The sequence below is a fragment of the Lampetra planeri genome, chromosome 40 (genome assembly GCF_965212315.1).
Source record: "Lampetra planeri chromosome 40, kcLamPlan1.2.h2, whole genome shotgun sequence".
Classification (NCBI taxonomy): Eukaryota; Metazoa; Chordata; class Hyperoartia; order Petromyzontiformes; family Petromyzontidae; genus Lampetra; species Lampetra planeri.
The window spans coordinates 5,662,167-5,687,737 of record NC_136146.1 but is presented as its reverse complement, the minus strand read 5'-3'; the positions used below and the strand labels follow the sequence as shown (position 1 = coordinate 5,687,737).

The 25,571-nt window shown below is 42.9% G+C and overlaps 1 protein-coding gene across 1 annotated transcript; it reads left to right on the top strand.

Moving 5' to 3' along the window:
• The first annotated feature begins 222 nt into the window (after window positions 1-222).
• Window positions 223-24,248, top strand: LOC144731797 (interleukin-17 receptor A-like). The gene is made up of 11 exons (XM_078613042.1): window positions 223-700; window positions 1,179-1,200; window positions 4,268-4,432; window positions 5,717-5,817; window positions 6,964-7,093; window positions 12,803-12,850; window positions 13,841-13,980; window positions 16,576-16,650; window positions 17,881-17,947; window positions 19,359-19,478; window positions 20,522-24,248. Exons 1-11 carry the CDS (start codon window positions 590-592, stop codon window positions 21,967-21,969), a joined length of 2,427 nt encoding a protein of 808 aa, XP_078469168.1. The 5' UTR covers window positions 223-589; the 3' UTR covers window positions 21,970-24,248.
• Window positions 24,249-25,571: the final 1,323 nt, after the last annotated feature.

Here is a 25,571-nt window from a genome sequence, read left to right as displayed (position 1 = left end):
CTTTTACCCTTACCCCATACAAATTACCCGATTACATGGTAATTACTGCGGCACTACACATGAGGGTTTATAACAGGTCAATGCTAGGTAGAGCGCTTTATTCATATATAATTCTCTCGATGATTCAAATTTTAAATGGAGGCGACGGACTGCACCACGGAGCTTTTAGCGAGCGGTAAACAATGTATTTACCGGGTAATACTTCACGCTACCTTTACCCTACCCTTTACCCTACCCCTTGGCATGTCGACACCTTTACCCTTTACCCTTCTACCCGGTAAAACGGGTAAATTACCTTACCTTGCCGAGGGCGGCCACACACCTGTCCGTCTGGTTTGACGAGAAAAGGGACAACATTTACGTAAATGCTTCCTGGTTTTCGTGTGCTGCAGAGGGCCTGCGTGTATGGGTGTTTACAGAGTTCGAGCAATACGATCATTTCAGAAGAAACGAAAACGAGCAAACCATTTAGAGGCGGGGGGTTTACTCAAAACTGTAACGAGTAAAACGATAAATATGATGTACTGGTAGGTGTCGGGTCTGTTTCATAGTCGAGTCTAAGTTGGTTATCAGCTTCACAGAGCCGGTCATGCTGAATCTGAGTCGGGCCTTCGTGTTTGCCATCAGCGCAATGTGCTTCCACCGCATGTGCGCGGTGACTCTTGATGCAATTCTTGATTCTTACGACTGCTCCAAGCAGGTAAGCTTGAAATGCACTTTTTCTTGGTTCTTTCGGTAAAGTCACGTAGAAGGGAAGTAATAAAATTAAAAAAATTAAACATAATAAAATAAAATAATTCTCACGACGTTTCGGCTACAACGCAGCAGCCGTCTTCAGGTGAAGAATGAAGACGGCTGCTTGCGTTGTAGCCGAAACGTCGTGAGAATTATTTTATTTTATTATGTTTTATTTTTATTATTATATTACTTCCCTTCTACGTGACTTTACCGAAAGAACCAAGAAGATGAATCCCTGCAGTCACGAAAACTTTAAATCGAAATTAAAATGCACTGTTAACCATCACGCACATCCCTCCCTCCCTACCTCCATATACAAACGTATGTTTATAAATAACGCGTAATATTGATGTGTGCACGGATATGTTTGTGCAAGTGTCTTCAAGTGAATGTGTAACCAACGCTGTTTCTGTCGCCTGTCGTTTGATCGCGGCTGGCAGGATGTCAACTGCACGATACAAAGTAAGTGAATTCGTATTTGCACAAACGCCATGTGTGTTGCGTCGCGAACCTGTGTAAGACGGGATATTGTTATTAGTATCCGTCGAGACACATTCAACATGTATACCCAGTCTAAACAACTACGTTCAGCCCGTTTGCCAGTCCACTGCTGGATGAGTGTCCCTCCCCACGTAGTGTAGGCAATGACCATACTTCACCACGCTTGTGACTGCGGGGTGGTGAAGGTCGGGGTAGAGTCGAGTACGTAACATTTTGCTCTACTGCCCTCCACCGTTGACAATGCCTACTGCACTTGCTTTTGGGAATGGTGATCACTCATCCAAGAATGATACAGGCCCCAAACTGCTTGGCATTCTGAGGGTTTGACAGGGTCTGGGATATTCCTGGGCGATTTGGTCATAATTCTTTAACAATTAATAATAGTTTAATTTTATTTCTAGTCCTTTACACTGTACCTCTAGTAATGGAATACTATGCAGCCATTATACTAATGGAAATAAGTGAATTCCGATTGGATGTGTCAGGACAAAAATAGTCATTGTGTCTACAAGTATTTCAAGATAGTTGTGTAACTACTCTCCTGCAAGACCAGTATGGTGACTTAAAGCTTTCGTGACTGCAGGAATACATATTCCATTCTTGGCTGAGTGATCACCAGGTGAGAAGACGATTGTTTGTGTTGCGATCTAAACGTCGTGATATTTGTATTATTTTTCTATCTACGTGGCTTTACCGAAAGACCCATAGAATATGAATACCAGTATGGTGGATATTGAAAGTACAACCGTCAAAATGTTATACCACACTGCTTTTGAGTGGTACCCTAAACAGCAAGGCCGTAATTATTATAGTATATTAAAATGTCCCCCCGATATATTGCTATAAAATAGATTTCTGTTTATATGATTGTGGTTATGGTTGTACTTTATTAATCAATAATCTCCAGAGGTGTGGACTCGAGTCATGTGACTTGGACTCGAGTCAGACTCGAGTCATGAATTTGATGACTTGCGACTCGACTTGGACTTGCATAACAATGACTTTGTCCCACCTATGAGATGTGGACTCGAGTCATGAGATGTGGACTCGAGTCATGTGACTTGGACTCGAGTCAGACTCGAGTCATGAATTTGATGACTTGCGACTCGACTTGGACTTGCATAACAATGACTTTGTCCCACCTCTGAGATGTGGACTCGAGTCATGTGACTTGGACTCGAGTCAGACTCGAGTCATGAATTTGATGACTTGCGACTCGACTTGGACTTGCATAACAATGACTTTGTCCCACCTCTGATAATCTCTGCCATTACATACAATGAAATAAGAAAAGGTAAAAAAAGAAAAAACAGAGCAATGTAATACAATACACTATTAGACATTATTGTAAAAAATAAATAAAAAGTCCATCCCGTGTGTTAGTGAATTTTTTTTATATTTTAGTCAGGAAATTCGTTTTCAAATTTAGATTTGTTTTTTTCTGGGGGAGACCCCCAGACCCCTGAAAGATTTGGTCCCCCCCACTGTTGACTCCATGGCTACGGCCTTGCCCTAAACAGTATTAACAAAAAAAGAGCACAACTTGCCCAAGTTCGCGGTGCTGATAATGCGAGTGCTGAACACTATCCGAGATGGCCCCATGTCTCCCCTCTCCACTACTTTCATCAAAACCCTCACCGATCAGTGGGGTCCAGATGTCTTGTGACCCCCCCCCCCCCCATTTAACTCTCGAAAACGTAATATATATTTTTTAAGTAAGGTTTCTTTAAAGCATAAATTAATATGTAAAGGAGAGGGAAAACAATTATTAAATTGTTAAGGGTGTTATTTAATTTGGGGGACTGGTCACAAGATATATGGACCACACTGTAGAGCAGGGGTGGGAAATCTTTTTTCTGCCAAGGGCCATTTGGATATTTATAACATCATTCGCGGGCCATACAAAATGATCAACTTAAAAATTAGCCTGTTATATTTGGTCAAACATTTAATTAACTCACCCCTAATGTGATGGCTGGAACTGCTTCTCTTTGGCGAGGCGTGTGATGATGTTAGCCGGTGTTGATGATGTTGCTACTCGCAACTGCTTTTCCAGGTTTGCTCCTAGATTCATTGAATTTCGAGTCCCGCCTGCGGTTGCCTTGGCAGGGCCACACCAAATCATTTTGCGGGCCTCACACGGCCCGCGGGCCGGACGTTGCCCCCCTCTGCTGTAGAGTGTGGTCAAACGACCTCCTTGAAATTATGCGGCCTTCATCCAGCAATGGATTAGCACAGTGCTGTTCTTAATTCTAGATTTGAAGCTTTCGTGACTGCAAGGAATCATCTTCTTAGGTTTTTTCGGTAAAGTCACGTAGAAAGTAAAATAAAATAAAAACAAAAATCACGACGTTTCGGAGGCAACACAAGTCTCCGTCATCAGGTGGGACCGTCACAGCCAGATTAGCTGTATCACTTGATAGACTTGTGTTGCCTCCGAAACGTCGTGATTTTTGTTTTTATTTTATTCTACTTTCTACGTGACTTTACCGAAAAAACCTAAGAAGAAGTGCTGTTCTTGTTTTGTAATGTTATGTATAAAGTGTTTAATACCATCGAGCTGAAATAATTATATAGCACCGCTAACGTTTCGTCTTAACACATCAGCTATAATAGTAATGTATTGCATTTACAAATTATGAACCCCTTTTTACACGCTTTTTATTAACTTTTTATGTCCGTTGTTGTTGTCGTTGTTGCATCCTCAAATCTTGTTACTCAATTTTTACCCACTTCCCAATGTGGTATCGACTGCAAACTTGGTATACTTATGTCATACTGAGGACAATACTATATTATATGATAAAAAAATATATATATTTATTTTAAAACATTCTTTTTTGTATGTTATATTTCGGCTTGGGTCTAATTGTCCACGCTCAACTGACGTTGGCTGTAAATCAGCACAGTCCCTTACGTTATGGCAAGCTTCGGGGCCACTTCCTGGAGTCGTGAAGTTCTCCCATTACTAGTACGGTACATTTAATTAAAGTTAAAAAAAATGTGTTTCCATTTGTTTGCCTTATAGCTCTTCCACCAAGGGATGACGGTTCTGTCTTGTGGACTCCTGGTCGACCATGGTTAGTGGTCCTTGAGTGGTCCTTGAGTCGTCAAGGGACAAACGCAAGCTTGGATGCCTACCCCACCATGCTGACTCCTGTCTTGAACATCACTTGGTGGCTGCCTTATGATGGTCGGTGCAGATTTATTTGTTCACATATGTATGTGTTGGAATTAATAGTGAATTTGCCACTTTTTAACTGAGAAATGTAGAAAATTACCGTAGTTCGATGCAATTGCATAGTCAAGGGTTAAGTCGAATGATTTAAGGAATGAGTCCTTCCACAGTTGTCAAGGCAATATTTTCTCTTCACCTGAAGACGGCTGCTTGCGTTGTAGCCGAAACGTCGTGAGAATTATTTTATTGTGTTTTGTTTTTCATTGTTTTGTTGCTTCCCTTCTGCGTGACTTTACTGAAAGAACCAAGAAGAAGGCAATATTTGTTTAACACGTCGGCTTTCGTGACCAATGTCATCCATGATAGAGTTTTTTTTGGGTTAGATCGCAGAAATATATAAATCGATGTAACCCCGAATAGTTGGCTGTGTTGGGTGGTGGTGGGTTTTAACGACACATTTATATATTTACGCGATCTAACCCAAAAAACCTCTTATGGAAGTCAAGATTCGTTTTGATTTACCAATCGGGAACTCAAGCGACTATGATTGTCTCATTTTCCAGAGTGACCTTGACCTGGGGCATGAATCTGTCAGTAGGAAAATTGTATTACTACGTGTAATCCCAATTGAGTGACGTGCGGGTCATTTTCACATTTGGCAAAAATGGACCCTTACAACGGCATGCAATGGTTTATTCTTGCAAATGACGTTGGGGAATTTTTAAGGTTCACTATGAAGCTGCTGGTGTGTAGTGAATGATGGTTATTTCACCCACAGTAATTACCAGGGTGGCCACTGAACCTGAACCACTAAGCCATGTCACCTCCCCAACCACTACAATTTCCATCGAGAATATTTAAGACAATGAGTACGATCTTGAAGTATCTCATGTAAAAACACACATGCCGTGCTGTTGTGGCACATCATTGACAACAGCATACATATATAGCACCTAAGTTGTTTCTGAACGTAAAAATACATGTTGTTATCATTTGTGTGCTGTTGCCAATATCATCTGAAAATCCAGCAGCAGTTGTTTAACAAATCTAACTCGTTTGATGAGACCCAGAAGGTTGAAAGTGGTCCAGAGTTTTTTGTTTGCTTAAGCAAATGCTGCTGGACATAACATGACTTCAAAGAAGGGTCATGGGCTGATGAACAAAACATTCCTACATTTCCGTATAGTAATGAATGTGATAGCTGGTTGTTGGGACTTCACATGCATTATTTATAGTGGCTTAAAGTGTGTGGAAATGAAGTGATATAATACGGCCGAATGTTTTCTGTGATATTTTCAGACAGCATTGTTGCGCTCCAGGGAACCGAAGTTTGTGTGACAACCGGAAATGAAAATGTAACCAGATGTGTTTGGTTTGTTTATTCCAGCACACCTACAAGGGTAAGATCATTGAGAGCTTCCTTAATGTAATTCACAAAATAGCAACAACATGCACTGAAATAGGATACGACGTGTTTACAAATCAATGTTTTACTTGTGGTGGCTTCATAGACTGGCACATAGTGACTATACGATTAGGAATTTAATAAAGGAATAAAATACAATTTGTGGGTAGGCCTTCATCCAGCAGTAAATATGCAATATCTGGGCTGATCATGATTATCACTTTGGATTCATGAACTCTCTACAAATAACCACATCTCAAATTTTTTGTACAAACATGGGACATGTGTACGTGTGAAAGAGTTTGAAATTAGTTTTTCTTTTAGAGCACAGAATTTATTTTTGAATTTCACAGGTCCGAGAGGGAATTGAGTCAACATTTATAGCAGCAGTGTGAATTCAGACACGCCGTGGAGAGAGAGAGAGAGTTATAGGCAGAAGATAAAAGTCTTGAGCTTCGACTTTAACATGTTCTCGGCGAGTACGCGTGGCCAGAAGAAAGGTATCCAAGGGAGGGAATGGAACGGTGAGGGTGATGGTGGTGATGGTAACGTTAACCATTTCCCACAACGCAATGATTTGTAGCGATTTTATTCAAGAAACTCTTTTTTTATATTGTAGATAATTTAGGGGCCCAAGTGCCTGTATGGGACAAGTGAACTCATGACATACTCTTAGGTTTTTTCGGTAAAGTCACGTAGGTAAAAAATAAAATTAAAATTAATAAAAGTTTTTTTTATTTTTATTTTATTTTTTACCTACGTGACTTTACCGAAAAAACCTAGGAGTATGAATCCTTGCAGTCACGAAAGCTCAAATCTAGAATGAACTCATTACATTTCACCTACATGAATCGAAAAACATTAATTCTGACATAAGTGATCCTAATGCATGTGACTCAAGCTCAAAAATCGATACAAATGGATGAATCCATCCATCATTACATTCCAAATATCAAGGCCAAACCTATCTTGCTTCATTCACTTTTTGTCCTCAACAATTGGCAGTTTGTCCTGGAACATCTTGATAATCCCAGAAGTCTTCTCATGGCAATCTCTATAGATATAAATAAAATATAACATACGTGGGTTATTGACTTTTTTCTGGGAAAACCCTTGAAATTCTCCACATTTCTTTTTGCAGTTGGAGAGTTTTTCATTTCACGGGTTTGCAGTGGAACCATACAAGCGTTACCGCGTAGACGTTTGTAACTTTCCCAAACCCGTTCCACTGGAGCCAGAAACCATTGTTCGGAGCTACTTCACCTTGCCAGGTAAAAACAAAACCCACCTGTAATCGCACCTCTTACAGCATGTCTCAGATGTTCATGAGCACTTCATACGCTTGGGGTGCCTGGGTCGATCAGAGGTCGGAGCGCTGAGCTGGCACCACGGAGGTCCTGGGTTTGAATCCAGGCAGCTGCCTGTGCTTAAGCCGGGTCCTCAATGTAGTGAGTTGGTGGTCTCAGCCCAGTCATCAATTGACTGCACACAAACAAAAACCCACCACATTAAATTTTGTTAATCATAATAATGGAATTCATAACGCGCCAGATTTTGCAGACAAGTCAACAACTCAGAGGCGTGGAGCCAAGCTTAGGGCTGCTCGAAAGCCTGACCGAACAGGCCTTTAGATCTACATCATGAGACCTCCTTTTCCAGTACCAAAATATAAGAAGAGGTTTTTCCCCTTTTTTCTGGCAACAAAACTGAACCCTTTTTACAAGGAAGCATGTGTACATTAACCACAATACTTGTGGTCAGAATGCAAACACAAAACACACTCTGATAATATATGCATTGTCTTTGAAACTGATTAGTCCACACCAGAGACAGCTTTCTTTTGAGCCTCGTCTCAAACGGTGTTAGACCAGAGGACGCCAAAAGGCGTACAGCTCAAAGAAAATGCGCTATCAAAGTAATGAGAGCTCGGGATAAGCATTACACCTCCTTTGCCAGTACCAAAATATTTGCATTCTGACCACAAGTTTTGTGGTTAATGCAGTCACATGATTCCTCGTAAAAAGGTTTCAGTTTTGTTGCCAGAAAAAAGGGGACAAACCTATTCTTAGGCCTTTAGATGTTTCTTAAAAGTCAGAGTGCATTTGATGTTGCGGACGTGCAAAGGGATTGAGTTCCACACTGAAGGGGGACAAGAGTTCTGCAGTTAATTTGACAAATTTGCGGCTCTGATAATGATAATATTTTTTGGACTGTCACGTGACAAAGCTCACTACAGAGGTCGCAATCGGGTACCCGATACCAGTACCCTACCCGATACTCGGCTACCCGTACCCGGTCGGGTACGGGTACCCGTTTGCGACCCTGGTGCGGCCGGGTACGGGTACGGGTAGGCCGTGAGTCACTGGTGAGTAACCGTTTGTCACTCATTTCCCAACGTCTTGTCTCTTCTCACAATTCAAGTTCCTAGAATCAACCCACCCGCGCCTGCAACATGGCCTCATCCCAGAGGTCGCAATCGGGTACCCGATACCGGTACCGTACCCGTACCCAGCCGGGTATGGGTACGGGTACAGTTTGCGACCCTGGTGCGGCCGGGTACGGTTACGGGTAAGGAATCAAAACCCGTTTGTGACCTCTGGCTCACTCTCACATGCAGAGTGAGGAAGAAAGTGCTGCCCCTTGTATTGTGTCGCCAGAGATCATTCTCAGAGTTTCCTCTTTGATATCCACTTCCGTGAGCCGTTTTCCAACACGAATGGTTGCACTTCAAGAGACCCGAAAGAATGCCCTGTGTCGTGAACTCACACCGAGAGCACAATCGGGATACCGTTGTAAAAATAAATAAGTAACAAACGTTACACACTAAATAGATGCGGCGGCGCTACGTGGAGTTGGATGGGTGAGAAATGCGGTGCAAATTGTAAAAACAATACAGTTACAGCGCATGGATTTGCAGCAAACATCACTGTGATATCGAAATACTACGTGACATAATTCGCTATACATACCACGATTATCACATCCGTTTTTCTGAACATTTCTATGTTGTGCTCAAATTATTTTCTTAAATATTTTATTTCTTGACGATCTATAAATAACTATAATCGATTAAACGAGTGCTTTGCTTAATGTATTTTTTTCAGAGTGTCCTACAAGGCATTTACGTGGCATTATCACTTGACATTTTTCCTTAAATATGTTCGTGTGGCCTTAACAGCGTGTTCATTATCAGAATTACAGATTGTATTAGCAGACATGTCCCAATGTTGGACCCTCTTGCCACACACACAAAAAAACCTCAGCAAGGTTCCCTTGGATAAATAAAGATTTACTTTCGTTATATTTACATGACCACACAGAGGCCACCAATGATTAATGTTTCACGTGTGAGTGTCTAGCCACTCAGAGCGCCATTGCCGTGCCAAATGCACGGGACTTGACCAAGGCCGAGTTTCAGGAAATCCAGTTCGCCGAATCCGGCTACAATGTAGCACCGTTATCGTGCTGCATTTCTACTTGGCCGCGATGGAATATTCTGTCGAGTTGAAAGGTGACGGTGGTGGTTATTGTCACAGTATCATTTACAGGCCCATCTGATGTTGGGTGGACAAGTCAAGGACAAATGCTCCATACGTCTACGTAAAAACCAACTTAAATGGGGGGAAATTCAGATGACTCGGTGAAACGCTTTCATAATTTTTTCTTGCCAACTCATACATTCTGCACGTGCCCCAATTGTGTGCTCGGCCACATTTTTTTTCTCGTTCCCGGTTATTGCTCAAGCTTGGGCTAGACTATAGATGACTTAAACGAGATAGGAATGCCTATACTTGTGTCGGGTTAACCATGGTTAATTACTGCCAATACAGTGAGGGAAAAAAGTATTTGATCCCCTGCTGATTTGGTACGTTTGCCCACTGACAAAGAAATGATCAGTCTATAATTTTAATGGTAGGTTTATTTGAACAGTGAGAGACAGAATGACAACAAAATCCAGGAAAACGCGTGTCAAAAATGTTATAAATTGATTTGCATTTTAATGACGGAAATAAGTATTTGACCCCTCTGCAAAACTTGGCTTAGCACTTTGTGGTAAAACCCTTGTTGGCAATCACAGAGGTCAGCCGTTTCTTGTAGTTGGCCACCAGGTTTGCACACATCTCAGGAGGGATTTTGTCCCACTCCTCTTTGCAGATCTTCTCCAAGTCATTAAGGTTTCGAGGCTGACGTTTGGCAACTCGAACCTTCAGCTCCCTCCACATATTTTCTATGGGATTAAGGTCTGGAGACTGGCTAGGCCACTCCAGGACCTTAATGTGCTTCTTCTTGAGCCACTCCTTTGTTGCCTTGGCCGTGTGTTTTGGGTCATTGTCATGCTGGAATACCCATCCACGACCCATTTTCAATGCCCTGGCTGAGTGTGCTCCTAATCTCAGCTCGTTACCTGTATAAAAGACACCTGGGAGCCAGAAATCTTTCTGATTGAGAGGGGGTCAAATACTTATTTCCCTCATTAAAATGCAAATCAATTTATAACATTTTTGACATGCCTTTTTCTGGATTTTGTTGTTGTTCGTCTGTCTCTCACTGTTCAAATAAACCTACCATTAAAATTATAGACTGATCATTTCTTTGTAAGTGGGCAAACGTACAAAATCAGCAGGGGATCTAATACTCTTTTTCCTCACTGTAGCTCTCCGACGTGTTTTTTTTATGCTTATGTAGTGGATTCAACCGAATCGCAAACGTACTTCTTAGAGGCAACACATTTATTAATACCAACACATAACACAAAGGGGTTACTGCCCCTTCACCAGATAACCTATTGTGGTGGACCACCAGGCTAGCTACGCTCGTCACTGGGAGTAGCTACAACGGACAGGACCCTAGCTGGGGTCCTCGCCCACGTGTTGGTGACTTCTTCTTGGCCGTAGATCGTAGATCTTCAGACGACGGCAGCAACGCTGAACCCCGGTCCCTGTGCGGACCCTGGTTTATACGCTGCCGAGTCGTGGCTGGCCCCGCCCTTGGCCACGACCACCTTCGAGAAACCTCTTTCAGTTTCTCGACCCTTCCCGTAGGATCTCACCCTGACACGTGACCACCCCCAAGCCCTCACCTGGGGCCCTTGTGTAGATCTTTCTGGTCACGTGCCATCCGGGGTCAACCAGAGTGCTATGGCCTAGGGCAGGGGTTCCCAACCCCTGGGCCGCGGACCGGTACCGGTCCGCGGCCTGTTAGGAACCGGGCCGCACAGCAGCAGGAGGTGAGAGCGGTGAGTCCGCGCGTGGCCCGCCCCCATTGTTTTATTATTTACCACTTCCATCCGCGCCACAAGCTCTAACCCCTAGCCACAATGAGTAATAAACAAACGTCGCTGGGGAGCTTCTTTGAAAAGGAGGAATGACTCAATGATGACCCCCCCCCCCCCCCGGTCCGTGAAAAAATTGTCTTCCACGAAACCGGTCCCTGGTGCCAAGAAGGTTGGGGACCGCTGGCCTAGGGTAACCTCATCCCATGGCTGATACTCCCACACTCCCTCCTGTAGGAGTCGGCACTACACGCCACGCGAGGTGCCACCAGAGGTCGCAACCGGGTACCCGATACCCACACCCTACCCGATACCCGGCTACCCGTGCGGCCAGGTACGGGTAGGCCGTGAGTCACTGGTGAGTAGCCGTTTGTCACTCATTTCGGGTAGGGTACGGGTACGGGTAGGGAACGGCTACCCGTACCCGGCCGGGTACGGGTACGGGTACCCATTTGCGACCCTGGTGCGGCCGGGTACGGGTAAGGAATCAAAACCCGTTTGCGACCTCTGGGTGCTACTGAGCGCTATCCCAGCGCTCACCGAGCCCCGGCTAGGGCTGGTACTACACCCACCTACGGGGTGTCCGTGATGACACGCCGTGCCTCGCTAGGACCGGCATTACACAGCGACATACACGATGTCACTACATCTTCTTGGTTCTTTCGGTAAAGTCACGTAGAATGGAAATAATATAGTAAAAATAATAAAAACATAATAAAATAATATATTATTTTATTTTATTACTTTATTATGTTTTTTAAATAAAATAATAAAAATAAACATAATAAAATAATATATTATAATATATTATATTATTTTATTATGTTTTATTTTTATTATTTTATTATTTCCATTCTACGTGACTTTACCGAAAGAACCAAGAAGATGAATCCCTGCAGTCACGAAAGCTTTAAATCGAGATGTCACTACACTTGGAGTAAAGCGTGGGTCATCACGCTGAACAATACATAGCACGACTATGAGACCGCATTGCAGAGCTATGCAGCACAATCGCGATTCTGACCCAGTGGAGAGACACGTTACTGGAATTATATCAAAGAAGAAAGAAAATTAATTTGGGAGACTGGGAGAGGAACCCATTGATCAAAAACTTTCACAGGCTTTAAGACGTAATTTTAACTACTGCATTCAGAAACGTGAGTGGGTTTGCGCAGAACGTGTAGCAAGAAGAGACAATGTCTGACAGTCAAGACGAACGATGGGGTGGCAGCTAAGGGAAGAAAGCTGCTATAGAGATCGTCCGCAGTGGAAATGGAGCGATGAACACAACTTGTGTGCGGGTGCTGGGTGGATTATGACGTTCAAGGAGCATGGAGGATGGCTACAACTTGGGAAGGCGTTCACCCTGCAATGGCCAACGACGATTTTTTATTTAGTTTTAACGACATTTTTTTCACTCCACTCATTGCATGTTTCGATTTTTCTGAAGAGACGTGAGTTATTTATTTAAGGATACGTGTGTAATGTTTTTTTTCTAATCAAATGCAGTGCCAGAAACATGTTGTTCTGGGAGGTTTCTGATCTGACACAAGTGTTAGCATATCCTTTTGATTTGTTTAAGCTCATGAATTCCACCAAATTCAAGACGGCAACTGCTGATAAATGCACTGTGATAAAGATGTTCAAAACAAATATCTTTAAAGTCGACGATTCACGAATGTCCTTCAATTCTATTAAACATTCACAGGCTGTGAGGATAATGTGATGAAAACTTCAACCCAGTGTATTCTGAACGGTGAGTAAACTGCATTTAAAACTCAGATTTTAAACACACGACAAGGAATTAAAGTATAACACTGTACAGTTTTAAAATTAACAATGAAATAACAGTGGGCTTAATTTGGTCTTTACTCGCTCTAAAACGTATCCAAAATGTAGGTTGTCACATATATAATCTCACATCACCATCATCATCATGGATGATTACATCACAAGATCTTGAGATGGTGGCGAATTGGGATGGCCTTCATGCAGTGGTGGATTGTCAATGGCTAATGCTGGTGAAATATGATGTCATAGTTTAATTCAGTATTCATTAAAACCTCAGATAAAATAAATGAATTGGGCTATCTGAATTTGTTTTATTAGTTTACAATTCCCCCCCCCATCCGCCAAAATTGTGGCCAAAATTGGAACAGTTTATAGGTACAGTAAACCCTTAATATTAGCACATTTTATAATCGCGGAGAATATGGTTTCGAGTATTTGGCTGCTATAAAGTTCCATGTGATGAGCCAATTCGTTGAGCTATCATCTGTAGCCAGGACGCTTCTAAAAATAATAACTAGAGCTCAGTGGGCCCTACCTGGTAAAATTAAAAAAAAAGTTTAGTTTTGTATATATAGATAAGAAGACTGAGATGGCATGTGGTTCATTCGAAGAGTAAAAACACATGACTGAAATTCATAATCAACGTTTTTGGGTTTAGATCGCGTTATTTATAAATGTGTCGTAACCCTCCACCACCCGACACGGCCAATCAGTAAAAAAGTGTCACGTTTCAAAACACCGGTGGGCTAAAGCAGTGAACTAATTGTCTTTTGTCAACGTGACACTTTTTTACTGATTGGCCGTGTCGGGTGGTGGAGGGTTACGACACATTTATAAATAACGCGATCTAAACCCAAAAACGTTGATTATGAATAATATTGGTCGCGAAAAGCCTACGTGTTAAACTGACATGACTGAAAATCAAATGTTTATGTGTTCCTCGTATCACTACCAGGGAGCATGTGGTCACCAAATATAAGCATCCACCTGAATGACAGTGGGGCATCAGTGAAATTCTCAGCAGTGAACCTATCGAGGAGGTATCACGTCACGCTGGAGAGCTGCGGACAAATCCACAAGGCGTCTGTGATCGGGGTGAGTTTTAAACGATCATGCCCAATTCGATGCGCTCTGTGAGTCTTGTACAGAGTGGCGGCTGGCCAGTTGGAGCCGGAGCCCCAATATTGAAAAAATTAACCCGTAAAAACAAAGTTTTTCACTATAAATCCTTTATATGCGTGGCGGCTAGAGTTCTCTCGTCCTCTGGCTTGAGATGGCTGCCACCTATGGGTCAGATGATTGCCTGCCACCATTAAGCAATTGGTAATTAAATATAATTAATTTTTTCCTAAAAAGTGTAACATTTTGGAAAAAAAATTCACGAAAATTAATTGTCACGCACAACGAGTCTGTGTGGCAAATGTCAGCTCGATTGGATCTCGGGAAGTGGGTTAAAAAACGACCTAAAGATTTGCACGGTCGTAAGCGCGCAAGCAAGTGAACTTAATATAAAGGATTTAAAAAGGATAAAAAGTAAACAATACTTTCACATTTTAAAAGTCAATAAACTGCGCATTGTTGAACTGTTTTCACCAGATGAAGTACGGTATTTACTAAGGTGGCTGATCATAGGTGTACTAGCTAGCCCCTGGTCAACACACGTGACTGATTGTGCTATTATGGGACTTGGCCCCCACCACCTAATAGTGGTGAAATGTTAACTCCCTCACCTAGTATACAGGAGCGCGTAGGTTCGATCCCGACCCTGACGCCCGTAATATTTGGAGTTTGCATGTTCTCTCTGCGGTCGTGTGGATTTTTATCTGGGTCCTCCACATTTAGAAACGTACATTTTAGAGTATTTGGCTGCTATAAATATACACATGATCAGCTACTTTGTTGAGCTATCATTTGTGGCCAGGTCGCTTCTGAAAAAATGAGCTGTCCAGGTCAGTGGGTCTTACCTGGTAAAAATAAAATAAAAAGGGTAAAGTCACGTAGAAGGGAAGTAAATAAATAATAAAAATAAAACATAATTAAATAATTCTCACGACGTTTCGGCCACAACGCAAGCAACCAGGTCTGTCGAGGCTTGCGTTGTGGCCGAAACGTCGTGATAATTATTTTATTATGTTTTATTTTTATTATTTTATTACTTCCCTTCTACGTGACTTTACCGAAAGAACCAAGAAGATGAATCCCTGCAGTCACGAAAGCTTTAAATCGAAAAATAAAAAGTGTAGTTTAGTTTCGTGATGCAGTGATTGCACTGCGCGCACTACACCAATGCGTCAGCCAGAGAGTGCTTGTGCAAGAGCTGTTATCTATCTTGGGTAATAAATGGACAAGCGAGCCCACGGGCCCCTTACCTGCTGTGCACACGTGCCGCACACGTGCCACACACGTGCTTTTCAGTAACAGCACTATCTGTACTTGAAGAAGATACATTCACACCTTCTCTGCCCCCCCCCCCCATTCTCACCTCCACAATCACAGGCTTCTGTGCTCCCCCAATAGGCGACATATATACTCACTGGCCACCACTGTATGTAAATAGCAAAATTCAATGATTGCCATTGGTTATTTTAAATGTCTAATTTATTGTTAACGTTCATGGCAATTAGTAAAACATTTACTGTATATAGCGCAATGTGGTTATGTTCCTTGTAACCAAACACACTTTCTGCTTGATGTTGACTTACAACAAAATAAAAATGCTTTCAAGAAGAAAATTTAAACATCAGCCAATGGGCGTTAGAAGATGCTTCGCACTCAAACAGTTGTCGTTTATGAAACATCGTTAGAAATGTGGTGTAGTTCTCATGTCAAAGCACAAATTATTTTTAGTCTGCTGTATAGCCTTACAATTGACAGCATGAACAAATCCCTTAACCTATCCAGCTGTAAGCAACAAATTAAACATAAATTACATCTGTTCACGGATTAACCCGTTTCAAAAGTGTTGGAATGTAGCATGATTATAATAAAAATGTCAATAACTCAGTGCTTAGCGGTGCGTGGGAATGAATTCAAATGTTGGCTGAAGATTATTTAAATATTGTGAGGGCATTGTACCCATTAATATCAGATTTGTTTACGATGTGACCTCAAATGACAAATCCCATCCGTCCATGCTGCTGACACCCTGCCCCTGTTCAAGTTTAAGTTCAAGACTTTCCCTTCTCCTCTTCCTTGGACTGTTTGTTCTCTGATAATACATTTTTTTTAAATAAAAAAAACCCTCCTTTCCCTGACATGTACATGTCCCACTTTGTGTCCAACATCTTAAACTGTGGCTGCATGTAGCAGCGCTATTAAGTGAAAAAAAATCGGGTCGCTGGATTGAGAACCGAGTGCCAACCACTTCCCCAATCGCTGAGTTCGATTCCCGACCATGACTAATATCACTGGCGAGTTATACCAGAACTGGCCATGGGCCTCCCCAACTTCATTAACCCGGCGTGGTGAGGCGGAGCCAAACAACCTTTCACCACTGGCAGGGCTTGGAGAGGCCTTCATCCAGCTAATATACGTCCGTCAATCTTCATGCCCTGTCGCAATACGCACTGTAAAAGGGTCACCGTGGGTAATGTCAAGGTGCGGGTGCGTCTTTCTGTTATTAGGCAGTGCTAGTGCTTCGAGTGTTTTTTTTTGTTAGTGTGTGCCTGAATGCAATGTTATATTTAATAGGGGATCGGAAAATATCGACAGGTGACCTTTCCCGGTGTTACACCGACACCAAGCTGTCGCACATTTGAAGCGAAGGTATGCAAATACACAACAGAGTACAGCATTGTCAACACCATACCACAACACTTTCACTTGCATTATCGATATGTATGGTTGTGACGTTATCATTTTTCGCTATATCAGATTTTACCACGTGACAACTTTTGCAATATCACTTCCCCATAACCTTGTAATTATATTTGTCAACACTATGATGCTATTGTGCATTTCTGTACTTCCAGTATAAATAAAGGGTTTAACATGTAGGCTTTCGCGACCAATATTATTCATAATAAAGGTTTCTGGGTTAGATCGCGTTAGTATAAATGTGTCAACCCCCCTCCACCACTGCAGTTCACGCAATTGAAGCCTGGCAATTTTTTTTTTAAATCATTACAATATTTTATGCTTATTTAGTGCACGCACTTTCTGTTGTACAAATATTGTTAAATACAAGACGAAATTCTAGATTTGAAGCTTTCGTGACTGCAAGGAATCATCTTCTTAGGTTTTTTCGGTAAAGTCACGTAGAAAGTAAAATAAAATAAAAAACAAAAATCACGACGTTTCGGAGGCAACACAAGTCTCCGTCATCAGGTGGGACCGTCACAGCCAGATTAGCTGTATCAAGTGAGGCAATGATTCAAGATGTAATCCCTTAAAAGCGAGTTGAGGGGGGAGGGAGGGGGGAGCTCATCAGACTATGGTAGCCAATGAAAGGAACGTATCGGGAGGGAGGGGGGGCGAGGCCAAAAGGGTGGGCGATGGACGTGGAAGCGCTTGTGCGCAAGCGGCCAATTACTGCACACGCCAACACAATGGAGCGATTGTGCGCAAGCGGCCAGCCACTGCACCCGCTTGCGCACAATCGCTCCATTGTGTTGGCGTGTGCAGTAATTGGCCGCTTGCGCACAAGCGCTTCCACGTCCATCGCCCACCCTTTTGGCCTCGCCCCCCCTCCCTCCCGATACGTTCCTTTCATTGGCTACCATAGTCTGATGAGCTCCCCCCTCCCTCCCCCCTCAACTCGCTTTTAAGGGATTACATCTTGAATCATTGCCTCACTTGATACAGCTAATCTGGCTGTGACGGTCCCACCTGATGACGGAGACTTGTGTTGCCTCCGAAACGTCGTGATTTTTGTTTTTTATTTTATTTTACTTTCTACGTGACTTTACCAAAAAAACCTAAGAAGATGATTACAAGACGAAATTTATAACAATATGCGAACAATGACTAATTTCTGTTTTAAATCCACACGGACAGATAAAACCTTACTTTGACATATGCAAAGATGACTGCACAGAAAGAACAATGTTGCTGACTCTTACAGGTAAACCCTTTTGCTTATCGTTTGCTCTTTTTGCCTGCTTCACCTGCTATTCGAGAAGTCTTAGTGCATACGCTTCGTTTGGAGGGAGTGACAACCTAATCGGTAAATGGACCAAATCTCAAAGCACCTGATCCTGTGAGATCTCTGAAGCTAAGCTAGATTTGAGCCTGGCTAGTACTGGAATGGGTGTGACCCCCACGACTTGCCAGGCGTTGTAGACATGAGTCTGTGAGGTGTGGTCAGGAGATGGAGAGTGCAGAAAGATCACCTGCCTCGGATGTGCGATGGTTTTACCCCCAAACTTTTTCTTCGGTTTCCTCTCACACGCCATTTCAACATTCATAGAATTGGCCAAACATCCCAATGCAGGACCCCCACCCCCCTCCTCCAGGAATTAGTCTTGAGAATCGGTGATGCTTTCCTGGGTAAACAATTGGACTTATTATAAATATCCACATAAAATCAATTGTCATTTTGCAATTTTTGGCAAATGCTTGATAAAATATAAAGGTGCAGCCTTACAATTGCATGTTCATGCCACTGCTGGGGTAGAACATCCATAATATGGAGCTATAGAGAGCCACACTAGAGGTTATTTTGCCTACTCTTCCCAACTAGCTAGAGTTGGGGGTCCTCTACCTCTGGCTAGAGGTACCCACGCAGTACCTATCGAACAAATCCCTTGTATCTAGTATACCCATTTATACTGCTGGGGCTGAACTCAACGTGACCATATATACAGTATGTCAGTTCATTCTAGATTTGAAGTTTTCGTGACTGCAAGAATCCATACTCTTTGGTTCTTTCGGTAAAGTCACGTAGGTAAAAAAATGAAATAAAAATTTATAAAAAATAAAACAATAAAAATCACGACGTTTCGGAGGCAACACAAGCTTCCGTCTTCAGGTGAAACCGTCACAGCAAAATATCTGTACCTTACATAATTTCATTTTTTGACCTATGTGACTTTACCGAAAGAACTAAGAGTTGAGGATGTAATTAACTCGGTAAAATAGACTAGTAGCCCGGTAAATAAGATGGAACAACTATGAACCGTTAAATTTTACTTTGTTAATAACATCTTTCCAATGATTGCTCAATTTGTATCCGTCTTCTCGGTTGAAGTTATGTCTATGTTTGTATATCTGGATGGCTTCATGAACAAATCTTTGATGGTAGCCAGACGGCTTGCAGAGCACCTTGGTCTCGGAGAAAACAATATGATGAGAGCCCACAGCGTTATAGCAATGATCAGCAACGGCGGAGGAATTAGTTATGCCGTGTTTCAGATCTGACTCATGCTCGCGGATCCGGTCAGAGACATCCCCAATGTAGTTTGTTCTATTTTTTGTTCTATTTTTTTTATCAGTATGTCAGTTCACCAATTTTTCTTCTGCCATGCTCTTTTCAGATCAAAACTCCACAACGCCGCCTCCTCCCACAAATAATATCTTTGCAAAAGTAGCCATTGCTGTTACATTATGTCTTGTTATGACATTTGCCATGGGTGTGATACTCTACTGCAAACGTGGTAAGTTATGGTAATCAACATGCTTTACTTTATAGCTGGGATATTTATCTTCACTTGTTATATAGGCGATGTTATCGCTGATGCATTGCTTAGTACACTGAACTGAACTACGAACTTGGCTACCTGAGGTCGATTCCTGGCCATGGCTATCATCGGTAATAAGACATCTAAATCAGTCTTGAGCCCCTACCTTTGTCAAACTGTGGTTATCAACATGGCAAAGTAAAATCAAACAACCCGCATGACTGACGCCGCATGGGGTGGCCTAGATACAGCAATGGTTTGACAAAGGGATGTAAATTATTCTTTATATTCGATTATTGTGCCCTTTGAAGATAAATAGTTTTTTATTCAGGGCCTCAATATGTGAAACAATCACTCGATGTGCTTTTATTCACGACTGGCTGATGCGTTTGCAACGTTGCAACTTGTCTTTCTAACCACAAACTCGTTATGCCTTGCTGTGTTGCATTATGGGTAAACGCATATACCGTATTGTCACACGTGAATAACCAACACGGTTGTGCTTATGTATGTTTTTGCCCGTAATGCTCCACAGCAATACATAATGAGTGTGTGTGTGTAAGTATTGCTTCTTTCATTGAATGGGGCCCCACAGTTTATATGGAGTGCTCTTGCCAATAGCATCTGTTATTCCAGTGACATTAGTTTAACAAGCCTGAATGCTAATGCTGCTTGATAATGTTGGTCTGGAAAGCCAAGAGGCTGATGGACAGTTAAATATGTATAATTATGTTAGGAGATAGAATGGAGTTCTGCTTATATTTGCCTTATTTCCAAACAAAGCAACCCATAAATTTTGATTTAAAGCGTTCGTGACTGCAGGGATTCATATTCTTGGTTCTTTCGGTAAAGTCACGTAGAAGGGAAATAATAAAATAATAAAAATATAAAACTATAAAAATTGTATTAAAGTAATAAAATAAAAAAACACAATTTTTATTTTATTTTATTATTTCCCTTCTACGTGACTTTACCGAAAGCACCAATAATATAAAGCAACCCATCTTCTCTTTTTGCAGATGCCATAAGAAATGGATTTTGCAGACCGACCACAACAGTGGAAGAAGAGAAAACTGAGATCCCTGTTGCACAACTGCCGCCAAAGCTGCAGCCCAGAAAAGTGTTCATCGTCTACTCGAACGACCACAAATTGTTCAGAGACATTGTCCTGCACTTTGCAGCGTTCCTGCAGAGCAAGTGCGGCATGGCGGTATCGCTGGACCTGTGGGAAGAGCAACAGGTAGCAAAGACAGGGAGGATGCAGTGGCTGATGCAGCAGTTGGATCAAAGCAAGGACTCAACGGCCAAAGTCATTGTGCTGTTCTCTCGGGGGTCGCAGATGAAGTGGAGAGCGCTGTGCGACTCCACACAAGTGGAATTTCGGGAAGATCTCAAATCCCTCGTCGGAGACATGTACAGTCCCGCCCTCAGCCTCATCTGCGATGGAATTCTGCGGCCGGCCACGTTCGAAAAGTATATCGTGGCGTACTTTGAGGACGTAAGCAGCGAGAGGGATATCCCCAGTTTCTTCAACATGACGCTCAAGTATAAGCTCATGAAACATTTCAAGGAACTTTTCTTCAGGATCCAGGACAAGGAGCAGTACGAGCCAGGAATCACGTACGGAACGCACGGAATCTCTGCAGAAGACTTTTTTGAAGAGCCGTGCGGGAGACGCCTGCTAGAGGCCATACACGCATTCAAACTATTTCAGAAGTCAAACCCAGACTGGTTTGAGAACAGCAAAGGTGACAAAGAACTGGATAAGGCCACATGGGAAGGAAACAATATGTATTTGAGTGCAGCAGGCATCAAGCAGAACATTCCTCTTTTTGAACCAAATGACGGATGCGATTTGGTTATCCGTAACAGTCCAAATTTAAGTAACGACTCCACTGACATGCTTAAGGCTAGCCTTACACAGTTTTCACATGACTCAGGAGTATCTGGGATAGAGAATACATACCCCAATGAACAGCTGCCATTGCTGTTTGTTTCTCCAGCTGAAAACGATATCCCTGAATGTTCAGCGCGTGTGCATTATTCTAATCAAGTTAACGATATCGCACCGCACACAAGTCAAGACCTGTTGATCAACCCTGATGATCTCGGTGCCAATGGTAGCGACCAGCAGTTTGGGGAAATTTCATCTAATGCCCTCTTTCTTTTGGAAGGTTTTCAGAGAAGCCTTGTCAATGAAAACAGTAACTCTGATCTGGGCGAGTGTGTGGAAAGGCCTGGTTTGTGTGAACCACAGCGTCACATAATCCCCGCATTGCAAACCAGCGATGGACCAATGTACAATTCATTTGACGGAAGAAATGATGTACACATTGACGTTTCCGTACCATCTTACGAATGTCCCGGAGAATTATGCAGTTACCCATATAATACAGAGTCGAACATGATGAAGGAACTGATTCAGCTGCAGCAGCAAGTGCTGCAAAACAGCATTGCCAATATATAACGAACTCCCAAAACTACGTGTCCACACTAGTTTATCCACCAGATTAACAACTGTACCTTCGTGAGCACACAGTAAATGTCTACCTTCTGTCATCTGTATGCATGTATGTTGAAGTTCTTTTGCATCATGCGTAGCCCACGTGCTAATCGGAGGTACTGGGGAAGGACAACAAATTATACACAAAAAGCAGTTCTAAAGAAATTAGTTTTCAATCGAGATTTAAAAGTCCATAGCTCGAGTGGATTCCTAATATCAGAAGGAAGAGCATTCCGGACAGCCGCAGAAACGCATCTGAAAGCGCGCAATGCAGCGACTGTCTTTTTCCCTTGAAATAAGAGTGCCACGGTGGTATACGGGAGGTCGTGGGTTTGATCTCGACCATGACGCCTGTATATTTGGATTTTGCATGTTCTCCCCGTGGTCACGTGTATTTTTCTCCAGGTCCTCCGGTTATTCCATCCACATTTAGAAACATTCGTTTAAAGTATTGGCTGCTATAAATTTCCACATGATCTGCCTCTTCGTTGAGCTATCAGTGGGTCTTTCCTGGTAAAATGTAAATAGTTTAGTTGAGTTCAATGGCTAGCCAAAAGCCACTGCGAGGATGACCGGAGTTTTCGTGATGGGGATGACCGGAGTGTGTGCGATGGCATTAATTGTGTCATAGGCAGTGGTGGCCACTCGTCATTCGGAGACGGTGGAGCCAGTCCTTACTGGTGGTTCCAGGCCTTACTCGTGCTGCCAGGCCTAACTGGTGATACCAGGCCTTACTCGTGCTGCCAGGCCTAACTGGTGATACCAGGCCTTACTGGTGGTGCCAGGCATAAGCAAAGAAAACAAATCCATAGGGCCTAAAGCAGCCCATGGGCCCCCAGATTAGCATTTATAACAATATTAGTCGTTTACATTTATCTGGCACTTAATTTCCTCAGAAACTCAATGTGCCTTGCATCACATCTCATCTCAAACATGTTAAGGGCATCCCCAGTGGCAGCTGTCCCTGTGTGGCAGAGAGGGATTCAGCACGGGCCTGCGAGTGGGCATTAGTATGCCAGTAGAGGGCGATGACTGCTGCTATGTGTAATCCCAATTGAGCAATTTGGATTCATAAAATATATATGTAGTGGTGAACCAGATGTGAGCTTGAATTCAAATCGGAGAAAACAGCGAGCTAATGAATGTAAAACGCCTATTAAAATATCTCTCACTTCTAGTCTGTCGTTCATCTCCCGTCTAACTACATCTTTGTTTCTGTCTACATTTGTCCTCGTCTCACTGCATCTCTACCTCTTGTCTATATCTCTTCTATCATCTCACGAGCAGCGTATATGTCAAAAGGACCGCTGCAGCTCACCCCCCCCCCCCCCCAACTATCATTTATTTTTTCAGGTGCTCAATGGGCAAGCGCCACTCGTGTAATATGCTACTTTATTGTCTCTAAGTTGGTGTGTGGTATTTAATATTTATGTGCATGTGAAAGGTGTTACACTTGTTGCTGCTAACCAATAATATTGATCTACATTGTTGTGATAGTTGGCAATACAATGGAATATTGCGGACTGCTCTATTTGAACGCATCACGAATGCATGTCGCTACGTTTTCCAGTTTAAAAGAAATACAGGACTGAATAAATTGGCAATAACATTTGAATAACATATACGTCCGGGTACGTGTGACTTCGCAAGCAAATGTGTGATCAGTAGGCTACTAATTACAAATACAGTACATGTGTAGCGTCGGTGTCAGGCATTGTAGATAGCATTAAGCACACTTACCTATAGTAGCAAACATGTGTCCATAGGGGGCGGTAACCCGGGATGGGCAGGATGAGCCGGGCCGCTGGGACACTCAGCTCTCCCAACCCCAAGAGAGGGGATGGGGGGAGATATTCCAGAGCCCCCGAGAGAGTTCCAGAAGAGGGGCGTGGCCAGGGCCACGGGTATAAAAGCCGGACCTCTGGACGAGTCTGGCAGTCTTCTTCAAGCGGAAGAAAGAAGACCAGCTAGGCTAGGACCCTGGGAACCTCTGGGACCCGCCGTCTTTCTAAGGGCCGGGGCTGTAGTGGGCCAGTGGTCGGGACCCGAGGAACTTGGCTGGGTCGAGTCAGATAGCCTCCCCCTAGGTCCCCTTAGCCGGAGGAACGTGAGTGTAGTCCCAGTGATTAGGACACGCTAGCACGGAGGCTGTACCTCCTTGGGTATCGGGTAGAGGGGCCGCTATTCCTCTGTTAGGGACCCGTGTATCCCGCAGTTGTATTGAATAAACGTGTTGCCTCAAGCGCTCTGTCTCCGGTCTCCCTGAAACCCACTACACATGCAACTCAAAAACAATGATCTTTGCATGCTTTGCGCTACAAATATATATGCCAAAAATGACAAATGTCGGTGGGTATTTATGATGCAGGTAGTAGGTAGGTATTTATTATGCTAGTACTTGGTAGGTATTTATGATGTAGGTACTAGGTGGGTATTTATGATGTAGGTACTAGGTGGGTATTTATGATGTAGGTACTAGGTAGGTATTTATGTCATACTAACCTGGTAAAGTAACCCGTCTGTGCTGTTGGAGATTGTGAATGGGAATGTTGAGGAGGTGTCACAGAATAACTAAATAACCCACTGTTAATAATCACCTTCAATAACCCAACCTAACTTCATTGATATTAGGTGCTGGAAGTAAAGGTGCAGCCCCTGAAATTCCTCGTCTCATTCCACTGCTGGCGGAAGCGTTGAGGTGGATGGATTATAAGAAACTTGCTCCATCGTTTCAGCTACCGAGCCGTGAGGTCGAACCAGCGACCTCTGGATTGCAAGTCCGTGACATAGTGGCACCCGCCCCCCCTATTGAATCACTCTAGAAGTCGCTTATGACAATATTTGATATAGTCTTGTATCATCTTCCCATAGATGGCTGGATAGTGAAGCTAATCATTCACTTGCTTAATCCACCTACTCCCAATGCAAACGTGCTCTTGAGAGGCTAGACCAGGGGTCGGCAACCAAAATAACAAGAAGAGCCATTTCTTTCCAATTCGGTACAAAATTCAGTATTTCAAGAGCCGCAATGCATCTGAGTACATACTGTACATACGTACATATCGTCAAGAAGCAGCCCGCAAAGAGCCGCATGCGGCTCCGGAGCCGTAGGTTGCCGACCCCTGGGCTAGACAATGATATAATGTAGGTTATGACGTTCTTTTCCAGGCTACCACAGTCAACTTTCCTCAGTGATGTCTGCCTGATATAAATAAAACGATTGTATTCCATTTATTACACTGGTGACTGGAATTATTTTCTGTAAATTCATACAAAATAAGGTACAGCACAAATCCATGCATTCCGAATGAATGTTCAGAAGTCATGTCCAAAGAGTTGCCACCTGCCCTGGTTTTCCCTGGATCGTCTTAAAATTTTAGGTCGTGTCCTGGAAAATATGCAAGTCTTCCCGGAACATTAGAGAACAGGGTTTTATCAGTTGTGAAATTATAATAAAACATAATAATACACCACCCAAGACAATGTGATGACAACCATTTGTGTTCCCTCTCATGGTATTGTGAGATATTCTTTCCATGATGTGTCCCAATGTGTTGTGTATAATC

Bases quoted from the DNA above. Each gene is read 5' to 3' on its own strand.
- LOC144731797 (XM_078613042.1), top strand. From the start codon at position 590: ATGCTGAATCTGAGTCGGGCCTTCGTGTTTGCCATCAGCGCAATGTGC. The intron at 4,433-5,716 runs GTCGGTGCAGAT...TGATATTTTCAG, and splicing joins TTGGTGGCTGCCTTATGATG to ACAGCATTGTTGCGCTCCAG. The intron at 5,818-6,963 runs GTAAGATCATTG...TTCTTTTTGCAG, and splicing joins ATTCCAGCACACCTACAAGG to TTGGAGAGTTTTTCATTTCA.